General features: G+C 50.5%; 1 protein-coding gene across 1 annotated transcript in view; it reads left to right on the top strand.

The window, feature by feature from the left end:
• PTGIS (prostaglandin I2 synthase) overlaps positions 1-14,649 on the top strand; it is a 104,660-nt gene that overhangs the window by 78,194 nt on the left and 11,817 nt on the right. Inside the window, exon 9 of the mRNA XM_066587388.1 lies at positions 111-262. Within this exon, the coding sequence (XP_066443485.1) occupies positions 111-262 (152 nt within the window). The remainder of the gene's footprint in view (positions 1-110; positions 263-14,649) is intronic.

Below are 14,649 nucleotides of genomic sequence, written 5' to 3'. Positions count from 1 at the left end.
GGTCCCCACCTGTGAAGATTATGAAGGCAGTGACATGGGGGTACAGCGGGCAAACAGAAATATCATGCGGGGTGAGGGACACTGAGGTAACGGCTGATCTCTCTTTTCAGGTGTTCCAGTATGACAGGTTCCTTGGTGTGGATGCTCCTCAGAAGATAGACTTCTACAAGGCAGGCAGGAGACTCAAGCACGTCAGCATGCCCTGGGGAGCAGGCCGGAACATATGTGTTGGGAGGTTCCATGCAATCAACAGCATTAAACTGTAAGAGAACATGTGATGATGCTAGGTGCACCCTCTGGCGACATGCGTCGGTGAATCCACCACCTCTCTAATTGTGAGCCGATGAGATCTCATCCTGGCCCACAGTTTTTGTCCTGTTTCCCCGATATAAAGCCCCCAACAGGACACTTACTGCACCGGATCCGGTACACAACATCAAACGTGGAACATGTGAATGTCCCCGGGATCTTGTAGTCCTGCTGTGTGTTGGGGTTATGTATCCTGTCTGCGGTCTGTACATGTCAGCAGGTCTTACAGCTCCTTACATTACAGGGATCTTATAGTCCTGCTGTGTGTTGGGGTTATGTATCCTGTCTGCGGTCCGTACATGTCAGCAGGTCTTACAGCTCCTTACATTACAGGGATCTTATAGTCCTGCTGTGTGTTGGGGTTATGTATCCTGTCTGCGGTCCGTACATGTCAGCAGGTCTTACAGCTCCTTACATTACAGGGATCTTATAGTCCTGCTGTGTGTTGGGGTTATGTATCCTGTCTGCGGTCCGTACATGTCAGCAGGTCTTACAGCTCCTTACATTACAGGGATCTTATAGTCCTGCTGTGTGTTGGGGTTATGTATCCTGTCCGCGGTCCGTACATGTCAGCAGGTCTTACAGCTCCTTACATTACAGGGATCTTATAGTCCTGCTGTGTGTTGGGGTTATGTATCCTGTCCGCGGTCCGTACATGTCAGCAGGTCTTACAGCTCCTTACCTTACAGGGATCTTATAGTCCTGCTGTGTGTTGAGGATCTGTATCCTGTCTGCGGTCCGTACATGTCAGCAGGTCTTACAGCTCCTTACATTACAGGGATCTTATAGTCCTGCTGTGTGTTGAGGTTATGTATCCTGTCCGCGGTCCGTACATGTCAGCAGGTCTTACAGCTCCTTACATTAAAGTCCCTTTTTGTGTGTTGGAGGACAATGCACTCCTGATTATAAGGTTCCTCAGACTTGAAGATTGCCTGTAACACAGAAGCAGTGCCTGGTGTCAGTCCGGTGTAGTGCCTGGTGTCAGTCCGGTGTAGTGCCTGGTGTCAGTCCGGTGTAGTGCCTGGTGTCAGTCTGGTGTAGTGCCTGGTGTCTATCTGGTGTAGTATCTGGTGTTAGTCTGGTGTAGTGTCTGGTGTAGTATCTGGTGTCAGTCTGGTGTAGTGCCTGGTGTCAGTCTGGTGTAGTGTCTGGTGTCAGTCTGGTGCAGTGTCTGGTGTCAGTCTGGTGTAGTGTCTGGTGTCAGTCTGGTGTAGTGTCTGGTGTCAGTCTGGTGTAGTGTCTGGTGTCAGTCTGGTGTAGTATCTGGTGTCAGTCTAGTGTAGTATCTGGTGTCAGTCTAGTGTAGTATCTGGTGTCAGTCTAGTGTAGTATCTGGTGTCAGTCTGGGGTAGTATCTGGTGCCAGTCTGGGGTAGTATCTGGTGTCCGTCTGGGGTAGTATCTGGTGTCAGTCTAGTGTAGTATCTGGTGTCAGTCTGGTGTAGTATCTGGTGTCCGTCTGGTGTAGTATCTGGTGTCAAACGTGGAACATGTGAATGTCCCCGGGATCTTATAGTCCTGCTGTGTGTTGGTGATGTGTATCCTGTCCGTGTTGGAGGACAATGCACTCCTGATTATAAGGTTCCTCAGACTTGGAGATTGCCTGTAACACAGAAGCAGTATCTGGTGTTAGTCTGGTGTAGTGTCTGGTGTAGTATCTGGTGTCAGTCTGGTGTAGTGTCTGGTGTCAGTCTGGTGCAGTGTCTGGTGTCAGTCTGGTGTAGTGTCTGGTGTCAGTCTGGTGTAGTGTCGGGTGTCAGTCTGGTGTAGTGTCGGGTGTCAGTCTGGTGTAGTGTCTGGTGTCAGTCTCGTGTAGTATCTGGTGTCAGTCTAGTGTAGTATCTGGTGTCAGTCTAGTGTAGTATCTGGTGTCCGTCTGGGGTAGTATCTGGTGTCCGTCTGGGGTAGTATCTGGTGTCCGTCTGGGGTAGTATCTGGTGTCCGTCTGGGGTAGTATCTGGTGTCCGTCTGGTGTAGTATCTGGTGTCAGTCTAGTGTAGTATCTGGTGTCAGTCTAGTGTAGTATCTGGTGTCAGTCTAGTGTAGTATCTGGTGTCAGTCTGGTGTAGTACCTGGTGTCAGTCTGGTGTAGTACCTGGTGTCAGTCTGGGGTAGTATCTGGTGTCAGTCTGGGGTAGTATCTGGTGTCAGTCTGGGGTAGTATCTGGTGTCAGTCTGGGGTAGTATCTGGTGTCAGTCTGGGGTAGTGTCTGGTGCCAGTCTGGTGTAGTGTCTGGTGCCAGTCTGGTGTAGTGTCTGGTGCCAGTCTGGTGTAGTGTCTGGTGCCTGTCTGGGGTAGTATCTGGTGTCAGTCTGGGGTAGTATCTGGTGTCAGTCTGGGGTAGTATCTGGTGTCAGTCTGGTGTAGTATCTGGTGTCAGTCTAGTGTAGTATCTGGTGTCAGTCTAGTGTAGTATCTGGTGTCAGTCTAGTGTAGTATCTGGTGTCAGTCTAGTGTAGTATCTGGTGTCAGTCTGGTGTAGTACCTGGTGTCCGTCTGGGGTAGTATCTGGTGTCCGTCTGGGGTAGTATCTGGTGTCCGTCTGGGGTAGTATCTGGTGTCCGTCTGGGGTAGTATCTGGTGTCTGTCTGGTGTAGTATCTGGTGTCAAACGTGGAACATGTGAATGTCCCCGGGATCTAATAGTCCTGCTGTGTGTTGGTGATGTGTATCCTGTCCGTGTTGGAGGACAATGCACTCCTGATTATAAGGTTCCTCAGACTTGGAGATTGCCTGTAACACAGAAGCAGTATCTGGTGTCAGTCTAGTGTAGTGTCTGGTGTCAGTCTAGTGTAGTGTCTGGTGTAGTGCCTGGTGTCAGTCTGGTGTAGTGCCTGGTGTCGGTCTGGTGTAGTGCCTGGTGTCGGTCTGGTGTAGTGCCTGGTGTCGGTCTGGTGTAGTGCCTGGTGTCGGTCTGGTGTAGTGCCTGGTGTCGGTCTGGTGTAGTGCCTGGTGTCGGTCTGGTGTAGTGCCTGGTGTCGGTCTGGTGTAGTGCCTGGTGTCCGTCTGGTGTAGTATCTGGTGTCAGTCTAGTGTAGTATCTGGTGTCAGTCTGGTGTAGTATCTGGTGTCAGTCTGGTGTAGTATCTGGTGTCAGTCTGGTGTAGTATCTGGTGTCAGTCTGGTGTAGTATCTGGTGTCAGTCTGGTGTATCTGGTGTCAGTCTGGTGTAGTATCTGGTGTCAGTCTGGTGTAGTACCTGGTGTCAGTCTGGTGTAGTACCTGGTGTCAGTCTGGGGTAGTATCTGGTGTCAGTCTGGGGTAGTATCTGGTGTCAGTCTGGGGTAGTATCTGGTGCCAGTCTGGTGTAGTGTCTGGTGCCAGTCTGGTGTAGTGTCTGGTGCCAGTCTGGTGTAGTGTCTGGTGCCAGTCTGGTGTAGTGTCTGGTGCCAGTCTGGTGTAGTGTCTGGTGCCAGTCTGGTGTAGTGTCTGGTGTCAGTCTGGTGTAGTGTCTGGTGTCAGTCTGGTGTAGTGTCTGGTGTCAGTCTGGTGTAGTGTCTGGTGTAGTATCTGGTGTCAGTCTGGTGTAGTATCTGGTGTCAGTCTGGTGTAGTGCCTGGTGTCAGTCTGGTGTAGTGTCTGGTGTCAGTCTGGTGTAGTGTCTGGTGTCAGTCTGGTGTAGTGTCTGGTGTCAGTCTGGTGTAGTGTCTGGTGTAGTATCTGGTGTCAGTCTGGTGTAGTGCCTGGTGTCAGTCTGGTGTAGTGTCTGGTGTCAGTCTGGTGCAGTGTCTGGTGTCAGTCTGGTGTAGTGTCTGGTGTCAGTCTGGTGTAGTGTCTGGTGTCAGTCTGGTGTAGTATCTGGTGTCAGTCTAGTGTAGTATCTGGTGTCAGTCTAGTGTAGTATCTGGTGTCAGTCTAGTGTAGTATCTGGTGTCAGTCTGGGGTAGTATCTGGTGCCAGTCTGGGGTAGTATCTGGTGTCCGTCTGGGGTAGTATCTGGTGTCAGTCTAGTGTAGTATCTGGTGTCAGTCTGGTGTAGTATCTGGTGTCCGTCTGGTGTAGTATCTGGTGTCAAACGTGGAACATGTGAATGTCCCCGGGATCTTATAGTCCTGCTGTGTGTTGGTGATGTGTATCCTGTCCGTGTTGGAGGACAATGCACTCCTGATTATAAGGTTCCTCAGACTTGGAGATTGCCTGTAACACAGAAGCAGTATCTGGTGTTAGTCTGGTGTAGTGTCTGGTGTAGTATCTGGTGTCAGTCTGGTGTAGTGTCTGGTGTCAGTCTGGTGCAGTGTCTGGTGTCAGTCTGGTGTAGTGTCTGGTGTCAGTCTGGTGTAGTGTCGGGTGTCAGTCTGGTGTAGTGTCGGGTGTCAGTCTGGTGTAGTATCTGGTGTCAGTCTAGTGTAGTATCTGGTGTCAGTCTAGTGTAGTATCTGGTGTCCGTCTGGGGTAGTATCTGGTGTCCGTCTGGGGTAGTATCTGGTGTCCGTCTGGGGTAGTATCTGGTGTCCGTCTGGGGTAGTATCTGGTGTCCGTCTGGTGTAGTATCTGGTGTCAGTCTAGTGTAGTATCTGGTGTCAGTCTAGTGTAGTATCTGGTGTCAGTCTAGTGTAGTATCTGGTGTCAGTCTGGTGTAGTACCTGGTGTCAGTCTGGTGTAGTACCTGGTGTCAGTCTGGGGTAGTATCTGGTGTCAGTCTGGGGTAGTATCTGGTGTCAGTCTGGGGTAGTATCTGGTGTCAGTCTGGGGTAGTATCTGGTGTCAGTCTGGGGTAGTGTCTGGTGCCAGTCTGGTGTAGTGTCTGGTGCCAGTCTGGTGTAGTGTCTGGTGCCAGTCTGGTGTAGTGTCTGGTGCCTGTCTGGGGTAGTATCTGGTGTCAGTCTGGGGTAGTATCTGGTGTCAGTCTGGGGTAGTATCTGGTGTCAGTCTGGTGTAGTATCTGGTGTCAGTCTAGTGTAGTATCTGGTGTCAGTCTAGTGTAGTATCTGGTGTCAGTCTAGTGTAGTATCTGGTGTCAGTCTAGTGTAGTATCTGGTGTCAGTCTGGTGTAGTACCTGGTGTCCGTCTGGGGTAGTATCTGGTGTCCGTCTGGGGTAGTATCTGGTGTCCGTCTGGGGTAGTATCTGGTGTCCGTCTGGGGTAGTATCTGGTGTCCGTCTGGGGTAGTATCTGGTGTCCGTCTGGTGTAGTATCTGGTGTCAAACGTGGAACATGTGAATGTCCCCGGGATCTAATAGTCCTGCTGTGTGTTGGTGATGTGTATCCTGTCCGTGTTGGAGGACAATGCACTCCTGATTATAAGGTTCCTCAGACTTGGAGATTGCCTGTAACACAGAAGCAGTATCTGGTGTCAGTCTAGTGTAGTGTCTGGTGTCAGTCTAGTGTAGTGTCTGGTGTAGTGCCTGGTGTCAGTCTGGTGTAGTGCCTGGTGTCGGTCTGGTGTAGTGCCTGGTGTCGGTCTGGTGTAGTGCCTGGTGTCGGTCTGGTGTAGTGCCTGGTGTCGGTCTGGTGTAGTGCCTGGTGTCGGTCTGGTGTAGTGCCTGGTGTCGGTCTGGTGTAGTGCCTGGTGTCCGTCTGGTGTAGTATCTGGTGTCAGTCTAGTGTAGTATCTGGTGTCAGTCTGGTGTAGTATCTGGTGTCAGTCTGGTGTAGTATCTGGTGTCAGTCTGGTGTATCTGGTGTCAGTCTAGTGTAGTATCTGGTGTCAGTCTGGTGTAGTATCTGGTGTCAGTCTGGTGTAGTACCTGGTGTCAGTCTGGTGTAGTACCTGGTGTCAGTCTGGGGTAGTATCTGGTGTCAGTCTGGGGTAGTATCTGGTGTCAGTCTGGGGTAGTATCTGGTGCCAGTCTGGTGTAGTGTCTGGTGCCAGTCTGGTGTAGTGTCTGGTGCCAGTCTGGTGTAGTGTCTGGTGCCAGTCTGGTGTAGTGTCTGGTGCCAGTCTGGTGTAGTGTCTGGTGCCAGTCTGGTGTAGTGTCTGGTGTCAGTCTGGTGTAGTGTCTGGTGTCAGTCTGGTGTAGTGTCTGGTGTCAGTCTGGTGTAGTATCTGGTGTCAGTCTGGTGTAGTATCTGGTGTCAGTCTGGGGTAGCATCTGGTGTCAGTCTAGTGTAGAATCTGGTGTCAGTCTAGTGTAGTATCTGGTGTCAGTCTGGTGTAGTATCTGGTGTCAGTCTGGTGTAGTATCTGGTGTCAGTCTGGTGTAGTATCTGGTGTCAGTCTGGTGTAGTATCTGGTGTAAATCTGGGGTAGTATCTGGTGTCAGTCTGGGGTAGTATCTGGTGTCAGTCTGGGGTAGTATCTGGTGTCAGTCTGGTGTAGTATCTGGTGTCAGTCTAGTGTAGTATCTGGTGTCAGTCTAGTGTAGTATCTGGTGTCAGTCTAGTGTAGTATCTGGTGTCAGTCTAGTGTAGTATCTGGTGTCAGTCTGGTGTAGTACCTGGTGTCCGTCTGGGGTAGTATCTGGTGTCCGTCTGGGGTAGTATCTGGTGTCCGTCTGGGGTAGTATCTGGTGTCCGTCTGGGGTAGTATCTGGTGTCCATCTGGGGTAGTATCTGGTGTCAAACGTGGAACATGTGAATGTCCCCGGGATCTTATAGTCTTGCTGTGTGTTGGTGATGTGTATCCTGTCCGTGTTGGAGCACAATGCACTCCTGATTATAAGGTTTCTCAGACTTGGAGATTGCCTGTAACACAGAAGCAGTATCTGGTGTCAGTCTAGTGTAGTGTCTGGTGTCAGTCTAGTGTAGTGTCTGGTGTAGTGCCTGGTGTCAGTCTGGTGTAGTGCCTGGTGTCGGTCTGGTGTAGTGCCTGGTGTCGGTCTGGTGTAGTGCCTGGTGTCGGTCTGGTGTAGTGCCTGGTGTCGGTCTGGTGTAGTGCCTGGTGTCGGTCTGGTGTAGTGCCTGGTGTCGGTCTGGTGTAGTGCCTGGTGTCAGTCTGGTGTAGTATCTGGTGTCAGTCTAGTGTAGTATCTGGTGTCAGTCTGGTGTAGTATCTGGTGTCAGTCTAGTGTAGTATCTGGTGTCAGTCTGGTGTAGTATCTGGTGTCAGTCTGGTGTAGTATCTGGTGTCAGTCTGGTGTAGTATCTGGTGTCAGTCTGGTGTATCTGGTGTCAGTCTAGTGTAGTATCTGGTGTCAGTCTAGTGTAGTATCTGGTGTCAGTCTGGTGTAGTACCTGGTGTCAGTCTGGTGTAGTACCTGGTGTCAGTCTGGGGTAGTATCTGGTGTCAGTCTGGGGTAGTATCTGGTGTCAGTCTGGGGTAGTATCTGGTGTAGTGTCTGGTGTAGTGTCTGGTGTCAGTCTGGTGTAGTGTCTGGTGTCAGTCTGGTGTAGTGTCTGGTGTCAGTCTGGTGTAGTGTCTGGTGTCAGTCTGGTGTAGTGTCGGGTGTCAGTCTGGTGTAGTGTCGGGTGTCAGTCTGGTGTAGTGTCTGGTGTCAGTCTCGTGTAGTATCTGGTGTCAGTCTAGTGTAGTATCTGGTGTCAGTCTAGTGTAGTATCTGGTGTCCGTCTGGGGTAGTATCTGGTGTCCGTCTGGGGTAGTATCTGGTGTCCGTCTGGGGTAGTATCTGGTGTCCGTCTGGGGTAGTATCTGGTGTCCGTCTGGTGTAGTATCTGGTGTCAGTCTAGTGTAGTATCTGGTGTCAGTCTAGTGTAGTATCTGGTGTCAGTCTAGTGTAGTATCTGGTGTCAGTCTGGTGTAGTACCTGGTGTCAGTCTGGTGTAGTACCTGGTGTCAGTCTGGGGTAGTATCTGGTGTCAGTCTGGGGTAGTATCTGGTGTCAGTCTGGGGTAGTATCTGGTGTCAGTCTGGGGTAGTATCTGGTGTCAGTCTGGGGTAGTGTCTGGTGCCAGTCTGGTGTAGTGTCTGGTGCCAGTCTGGTGTAGTGTCTGGTGCCTGTCTGGGGTAGTATCTGGTGTCAGTCTGGGGTAGTATCTGGTGTCAGTCTGGGGTAGTATCTGGTGTCAGTCTGGTGTAGTATCTGGTGTCAGTCTAGTGTAGTATCTGGTGTCAGTCTAGTGTAGTATCTGGTGTCAGTCTGGTGTAGTACCTGGTGTCCGTCTGGGGTAGTATCTGGTGTCCGTCTGGGGTAGTATCTGGTGTCCGTCTGGGGTAGTATCTGGTGTCCGTCTGGGGTAGTATCTGGTGTCCGTCTGGGGTAGTATCTGGTGTCCGTCTGGTGTAGTATCTGGTGTCAAACGTGGAACATGTGAATGTCCCCGGGATCTAATAGTCCTGCTGTGTGTTGGTGATGTGTATCCTGTCCGTGTTGGAGGACAATGCACTCCTGATTATAAGGTTCCTCAGACTTGGAGATTGCCTGTAACACAGAAGCAGTATCTGGTGTCAGTCTAGTGTAGTGTCTGGTGTCAGTCTAGTGTAGTGTCTGGTGTAGTGCCTGGTGTCAGTCTGGTGTAGTGCCTGGTGTCGGTCTGGTGTAGTGCCTGGTGTCGGTCTGGTGTAGTGCCTGGTGTCGGTCTGGTGTAGTGCCTGGTGTCGGTCTGGTGTAGTGCCTGGTGTCGGTCTGGTGTAGTGCCTGGTGTCGGTCTGGTGTAGTGCCTGGTGTCCGTCTGGTGTAGTATCTGGTGTCAGTCTAGTGTAGTATCTGGTGTCAGTCTGGTGTAGTATCTGGTGTCAGTCTGGTGTAGTATCTGGTGTCAGTCTGGTGTATCTGGTGTCAGTCTAGTGTAGTATCTGGTGTCAGTCTGGTGTAGTATCTGGTGTCAGTCTGGTGTAGTACCTGGTGTCAGTCTGGTGTAGTACCTGGTGTCAGTCTGGGGTAGTATCTGGTGTCAGTCTGGGGTAGTATCTGGTGTCAGTCTGGGGTAGTATCTGGTGCCAGTCTGGTGTAGTGTCTGGTGCCAGTCTGGTGTAGTGTCTGGTGCCAGTCTGGTGTAGTGTCTGGTGCCAGTCTGGTGTAGTGTCTGGTGCCAGTCTGGTGTAGTGTCTGGTGCCAGTCTGGTGTAGTGTCTGGTGTCAGTCTGGTGTAGTGTCTGGTGTCAGTCTGGTGTAGTGTCTGGTGTCAGTCTGGTGTAGTATCTGGTGTCAGTCTGGTGTAGTATCTGGTGTCAGTCTGGGGTAGCATCTGGTGTCAGTCTAGTGTAGAATCTGGTGTCAGTCTAGTGTAGAATCTGGTGTCAGTCTAGTGTAGTATCTGGTGTCAGTCTGGTGTAGTATCTGGTGTCAGTCTGGTGTAGTATCTGGTGTCAGTCTGGTGTAGTATCTGGTGTCAGTCTGGTGTAGTATCTGGTGTAAATCTGGGGTAGTATCTGGTGTCAGTCTGGGGTAGTATCTGGTGTCAGTCTGGGGTAGTATCTGGTGTCAGTCTGGTGTAGTATCTGGTGTCAGTCTAGTGTAGTATCTGGTGTCAGTCTAGTGTAGTATCTGGTGTCAGTCTAGTGTAGTATCTGGTGTCAGTCTAGTGTAGTATCTGGTGTCAGTCTGGTGTAGTACCTGGTGTCCGTCTGGGGTAGTATCTGGTGTCCGTCTGGGGTAGTATCTGGTGTCCGTCTGGGGTAGTATCTGGTGTCCGTCTGGGGTAGTATCTGGTGTCCGTCTGGGGTAGTATCTGGTGTCAAACGTGGAACATGTGAATGTCCCCGGGATCTTATAGTCTTGCTGTGTGTTGGTGATGTGTATCCTGTCCGTGTTGGAGCACAATGCACTCCTGATTATAAGGTTCCTCAGACTTGGAGATTGCCTGTAACACAGAAGCAGTATCTGGTGTCAGTCTAGTGTAGTGTCTGGTGTCAGTCTAGTGTAGTGTCTGGTGTAGTGCCTGGTGTCAGTCTGGTGTAGTGCCTGGTGTCGGTCTGGTGTAGTGCCTGGTGTCGGTCTGGTGTAGTGCCTGGTGTCGGTCTGGTGTAGTGCCTGGTGTCGGTCTGGTGTAGTGCCTGGTGTCGGTCTGGTGTAGTGCCTGGTGTCAGTCTGGTGTAGTATCTGGTGTCAGTCTAGTGTAGTATCTGGTGTCAGTCTGGTGTAGTATCTGGTGTCAGTCTAGTGTAGTATCTGGTGTCAGTCTGGTGTAGTATCTGGTGTCAGTCTGGTGTAGTATCTGGTGTCAGTCTGGTGTAGTATCTGGTGTCAGTCTGGTGTATCTGGTGTCAGTCTAGTGTAGTATCTGGTGTCAGTCTAGTGTAGTATCTGGTGTCAGTCTGGTGTAGTACCTGGTGTCAGTCTGGTGTAGTACCTGGTGTCAGTCTGGTGTAGTACCTGGTGTCAGTCTGGGGTAGTATCTGGTGTCAGTCTGGGGTAGTATCTGGTGTCAGTCTGGGGTAGTATCTGGTGTAGTGTCTGGTGTAGTGTCTGGTGTCAGTCTGGTGTAGTGTCTGGTGTCAGTCTGGTGTAGTGTCTGGTGTCAGTCTGGTGTAGTGTCTGGTGTCAGTCTGGTGTAGTATCTGGTGTCAGTCTGGGGTAGCATCTGGTGTCAGTCTAGTGTAGAATCTGGTGTCAGTCAAGTGTAGTATCTGGTGTCAGTCTGGTGTAGTATCTGGTGTCAGTCTGGTGTATCTGGTTTCCGTCTGGTGTAGTATCTGGTGTAAATCTGGGGTAGTATCTGGTGTCAGTCTGGGGTAGTATCTGGTGTCAGTCTGGTGTAGTATCTGGTGTCAGTCTGGTGTAGTATCTGGTGTCAGTCTAGTGTAGTATCTGGTGTCAGTCTAGTGTAGTATCTGGTGTCAGTCTAGTTTAGTATCTGGTGTCAGTCTAGTTTAGTATCTGGTGTCAATCTAGTGTAGTATCTGGTGTCAGTCTAGTGTAGTATCTGGTGTCAGTCTGGTGTAGTATCTGGTGTCCGTCTGGTGTAGTATCTGGTGTCAAACGTGGAACATGTGAATGTCCCCGGGATCTTATAGTCCTGCTGTGTGTTGGTGATGTGTATCCTGTCCGTGTTGGAGGACAATGCACTCCTGATTATAAGGTTCCTCAGACTTGGAGATTGCCTGTAACACAGAAGCAGTATCTGGTGTCAGTCTAGTGTAGTGTCTGGTGTCAGTCTAGTGTAGTGTCTGGTGTAGTGCCTGGTGTCAGTCTGGTGTAGTGCCTGGTGTCAGTCTGGTGTAGTGCCTGGTGTCGGTCTGGTGTAGTGCCTGGTGTCGGTCTGGTGTAGTGCCTGGTGTCGGTCTGGTGTAGTGCCTGGTGTCGGTCTGGTGTAGTGCCTGGTGTCGGTCTGGTGTAGTGCCTGGTGTCGGTCTGGTGTAGTGCCTGGTGTCAGTCTGGTGTAGTATCTGGTGTCAGTCTGGTGTAGTATCTGGTGTCAGTCTGGTGTAGTATCTGGTGTCAGTCTAGTGTAGTATCTGGTGTCAGTCTAGTGTAGTATCTGGTGTCAGTCTAGTGTAGTATCTGGTGTCAGTCTAGTGTAGTACCTGGTGTCAGTCCGGTGTAGTACCTGGTGTCAGTCTGGGGTAGTATCTGGTTTCAGTCTGGGGTAGTATCTGGTTTCAGTCTGGGGTAGTATCTGGTGTCAGTCTGGGGTAGTATCTGGTGCCAGTCTGGTGTAGTGTCTGGTGCCAGTCTGGTGTAGTGTCTGGTGCCAGTCTGGTGTAGTGTCTGGTGTCAGTCTGGTGTAGTGTCTGGTGTCAGTCTGGTGTAGTGTCTGGTGTCAGTCTGGTGTAGTGTCTGGTGTCAGTCTGGTGTAGTATCTGGTGTCAGTCTGGGGTAGCATCTGGTGTCAGTCTAGTGTAGAATCTGGTGTCAGTCTAGTGTAGTATCTGGTGTCAGTCTGGTGTAGTATCTGGTGTCAGTCTGGTGTATCTGGTTTCCGTCTGGTGTAGTATCTGGTGTAAATCTGGGGTAGTATCTGGTGTCAGTCTGGGGTAGTATCTGGTGTCAGTCTAGTGTAGTATCTGGTGTCAGTCTAGTGTAGTATCTGGTGTCAGTCTAGTGTAGTATCTGGTGTCAGTCTAGTTTAGTATCTGGTGTCAATCTAGTGTAGTATCTGGTGTCAGTCAAGTGTAGTATCTGGTGTCAGTCTGGTGTAGTATCTGGTGTCCGTCTGGTGTAGTATCTGGTGTCAAACGTGGAACATGTGAATGTCCCCGGGATCTTATAGTCCTGCTGTGTGTTGGTGATGTGTATCCTGTCCGTGTTGGAGGACAATGCACTCCTGATTATAAGGTTCCTCAGACTTGGAGATTGCCTGTAACACAGAAGCAGTATCTGGTGTCAGTCTAGTGTAGTGTCTGGTGTCAGTCTAGTGTAGTGTCTGGTGTAGTGCCTGGTGTCAGTCTGGTGTAGTGCCTGGTGTCGGTCTGGTGTAGTGCCTGGTGTCGGTCTGGTGTAGTGCCTGGTGTCGGTCTGGTGTAGTGCCTGGTGTGGGTCTGGTGTAGTGCCTGGTGTCGGCCTGGTGTAGTGCCTGGTGTCGGTCTGGTGTAGTGCCTGGTGTCGGTCTGGTGTAGTGCCTGGTGTCGGTCTGGTGTAGTGCCTGGTGTCGGTCTGGTGTAGTATCTGGTGTCGGTCTGGTGTAGTATCTGGTGTCAGTCTGGTGTAGTATCTGGTGTCAGTCTAGTGTAGTATCTGGTGTCAGTCTGGTGTAGTATCTGGTGTCAGTCTGGTGTATCTGGTGTCAGTCTAGTGTAGTATCTGGTGTCAGTCTAGTGTAGTATCTGGTGTCAGTCTAGTGTAGTATCTGGTGTCAGTCTGGTGTAGTACCTGGTGTCAGTCTGGTGTAGTACCTGGTGTCAGTCTGGTGTAGTACCTGGTGTCAATCTGGGGTAGTATCTGGTGTCAGTCTGGGGTAGTATCTGGTGTCAGTCTGGGGTAGTATCTGGTGCCAGTCTGGTGTAGTGTCTGGTGTCAGTCTGGTGTAGTGTCTGGTGTCAGTCTGGTGTAGTGTCTGGTGTCAGTCTGGTGTAGTGTCTGGTGTCAGTCTGGTGTAGTATCTGGTGTCAGTCTGGTGTAGTATCTGGTGTCAGTCTGGTGTAGTATCTGGTGTCAGTCTGGGGTAGTATCTGGTGTCAGTCTGGGGTAGTATCTGGTGTCAGTCTAGTGTAGAATCTGGTGTCAGTCTAGTGTAGTATCTGGTGTCAGTCTGGTGTAGTATCTGGTGTCAGTCTGGTGTATCTGGTTTCCGTCTGGTGTAGTATCTAGTGTAAATCTGGGGTAGTATCTGGTGTCAGTCTGGGGTAGTATCTGGTGTCAGTCTGGTGTAGTATCTGGTGTCAGTCTAGTGTAGTATCTGGTGTCAGTCTAGTGTAGTATCTGGTGTCAGTCTAGTTTAGTATCTGGTGTCAGTCTAGTTTAGTATCTGGTGTCAATCTAGTGAAGTATCTGGTGTCAGTCTAGTGTAGTATCTGATGTCAGTCTGGTGTAGTATCTGGTGTCAGTCTGGTGTAGTACCTGGTGTCAGTCTGCTGTAGTATCTGTTGTCAGTCTAGTGTAGTATCTGGTGTCAGTCTAGTGTAGTATCTGGTTTCAGTCTGGGGTAGTATCTGGTGTCAGTCTGGGGTAGTATCTGGTGTCAGTCTGGGGTAGTATCTGGTGTCAGTCTGGGGTAGTATCTGGTGTCAGTCTGGGGTAGTGTCTGGTGTCAGTCTGGGGTAGTGTCTGGTGTCAGTCTAGTGTAGTGTCTGGTGTCAGTCTGGTGTAGTATCTGGTGTCAGTCTGGTGTAGTATCTGGTGTCAGTCTGGTGTAGTGTCTGGTGTCTGTCTGGTGTAGTGTCTGGTGTCTGTCTAGTGTAGTGTCTGGTGTCTGTCTGGTGTAGTGTCTGGTGTCTGTCTGGTGTAGTATCTAGTGTCAGTCTGGTGTAGTGTCTGGTGTCAGTCTGGTGTAGTATCTGTTGTCAGTCTGGTGTAGTGTCTGGTGTCAGTCTAGTGTAGTATCTGGTGTCAGTCTAGTGTAGTATCTGGTGTCAGTCTGGTGTAGTGTCTGGTGTCGGTCTGCTGTAGTATCTGTTGTCAGTCTAGTGTAGTATCTGGTGTAGTGTCTGGTGTCAGTCTGGTGTAGTGTCTGGTGTCTATCTGGTGTCAGTCTGGTGTAGTGTCTGGTGTAGTGTCTGGTGTCAGTCTGGTGTAGTGTCTGGTGTTAGTCTGGTGTAGTGTCTGGTGTCAGTCTGGTGTAGTGTCTGGTGTCAGTCTGGTGTAGTGTCTGGTGTCAGTCTGGTGTAGTATCTGGTGTCAGTCTAGTGTAGTATCTGGTGTCAGTCTGGTTTAGTATCTGGTGTCAGTCTAGTGTAGTATCTGGTGTCAGTCTAGTGTAGTATCTGGTGTCAGTCTAGTGTAGTATCTGGTGTCAGTCTGGTGTAGTGTCTGGTGTCAGTCTGGTGTAGTATCTGGTGTCAGTCTGGTGTAGTGTCTGGTGTCGGTCTGGTGTAGTATCTGGTGTCAGTCTGGTGTAGTGTCTGGTGTCAGTCTGGTGTAGTATCTGGTGTCAGTCTGGTGTAGTGTCTGGTGTCAGTCTGGTGTAGT

Source organism: Eleutherodactylus coqui, chromosome 13, assembly GCF_035609145.1.
Source record: "Eleutherodactylus coqui strain aEleCoq1 chromosome 13, aEleCoq1.hap1, whole genome shotgun sequence".
Classification (NCBI taxonomy): domain Eukaryota; kingdom Metazoa; phylum Chordata; class Amphibia; order Anura; family Eleutherodactylidae; genus Eleutherodactylus; species Eleutherodactylus coqui.
Note: the sequence above shows the minus strand (reverse complement) of the source record. Positions and strands in the feature narration are given on the sequence as shown.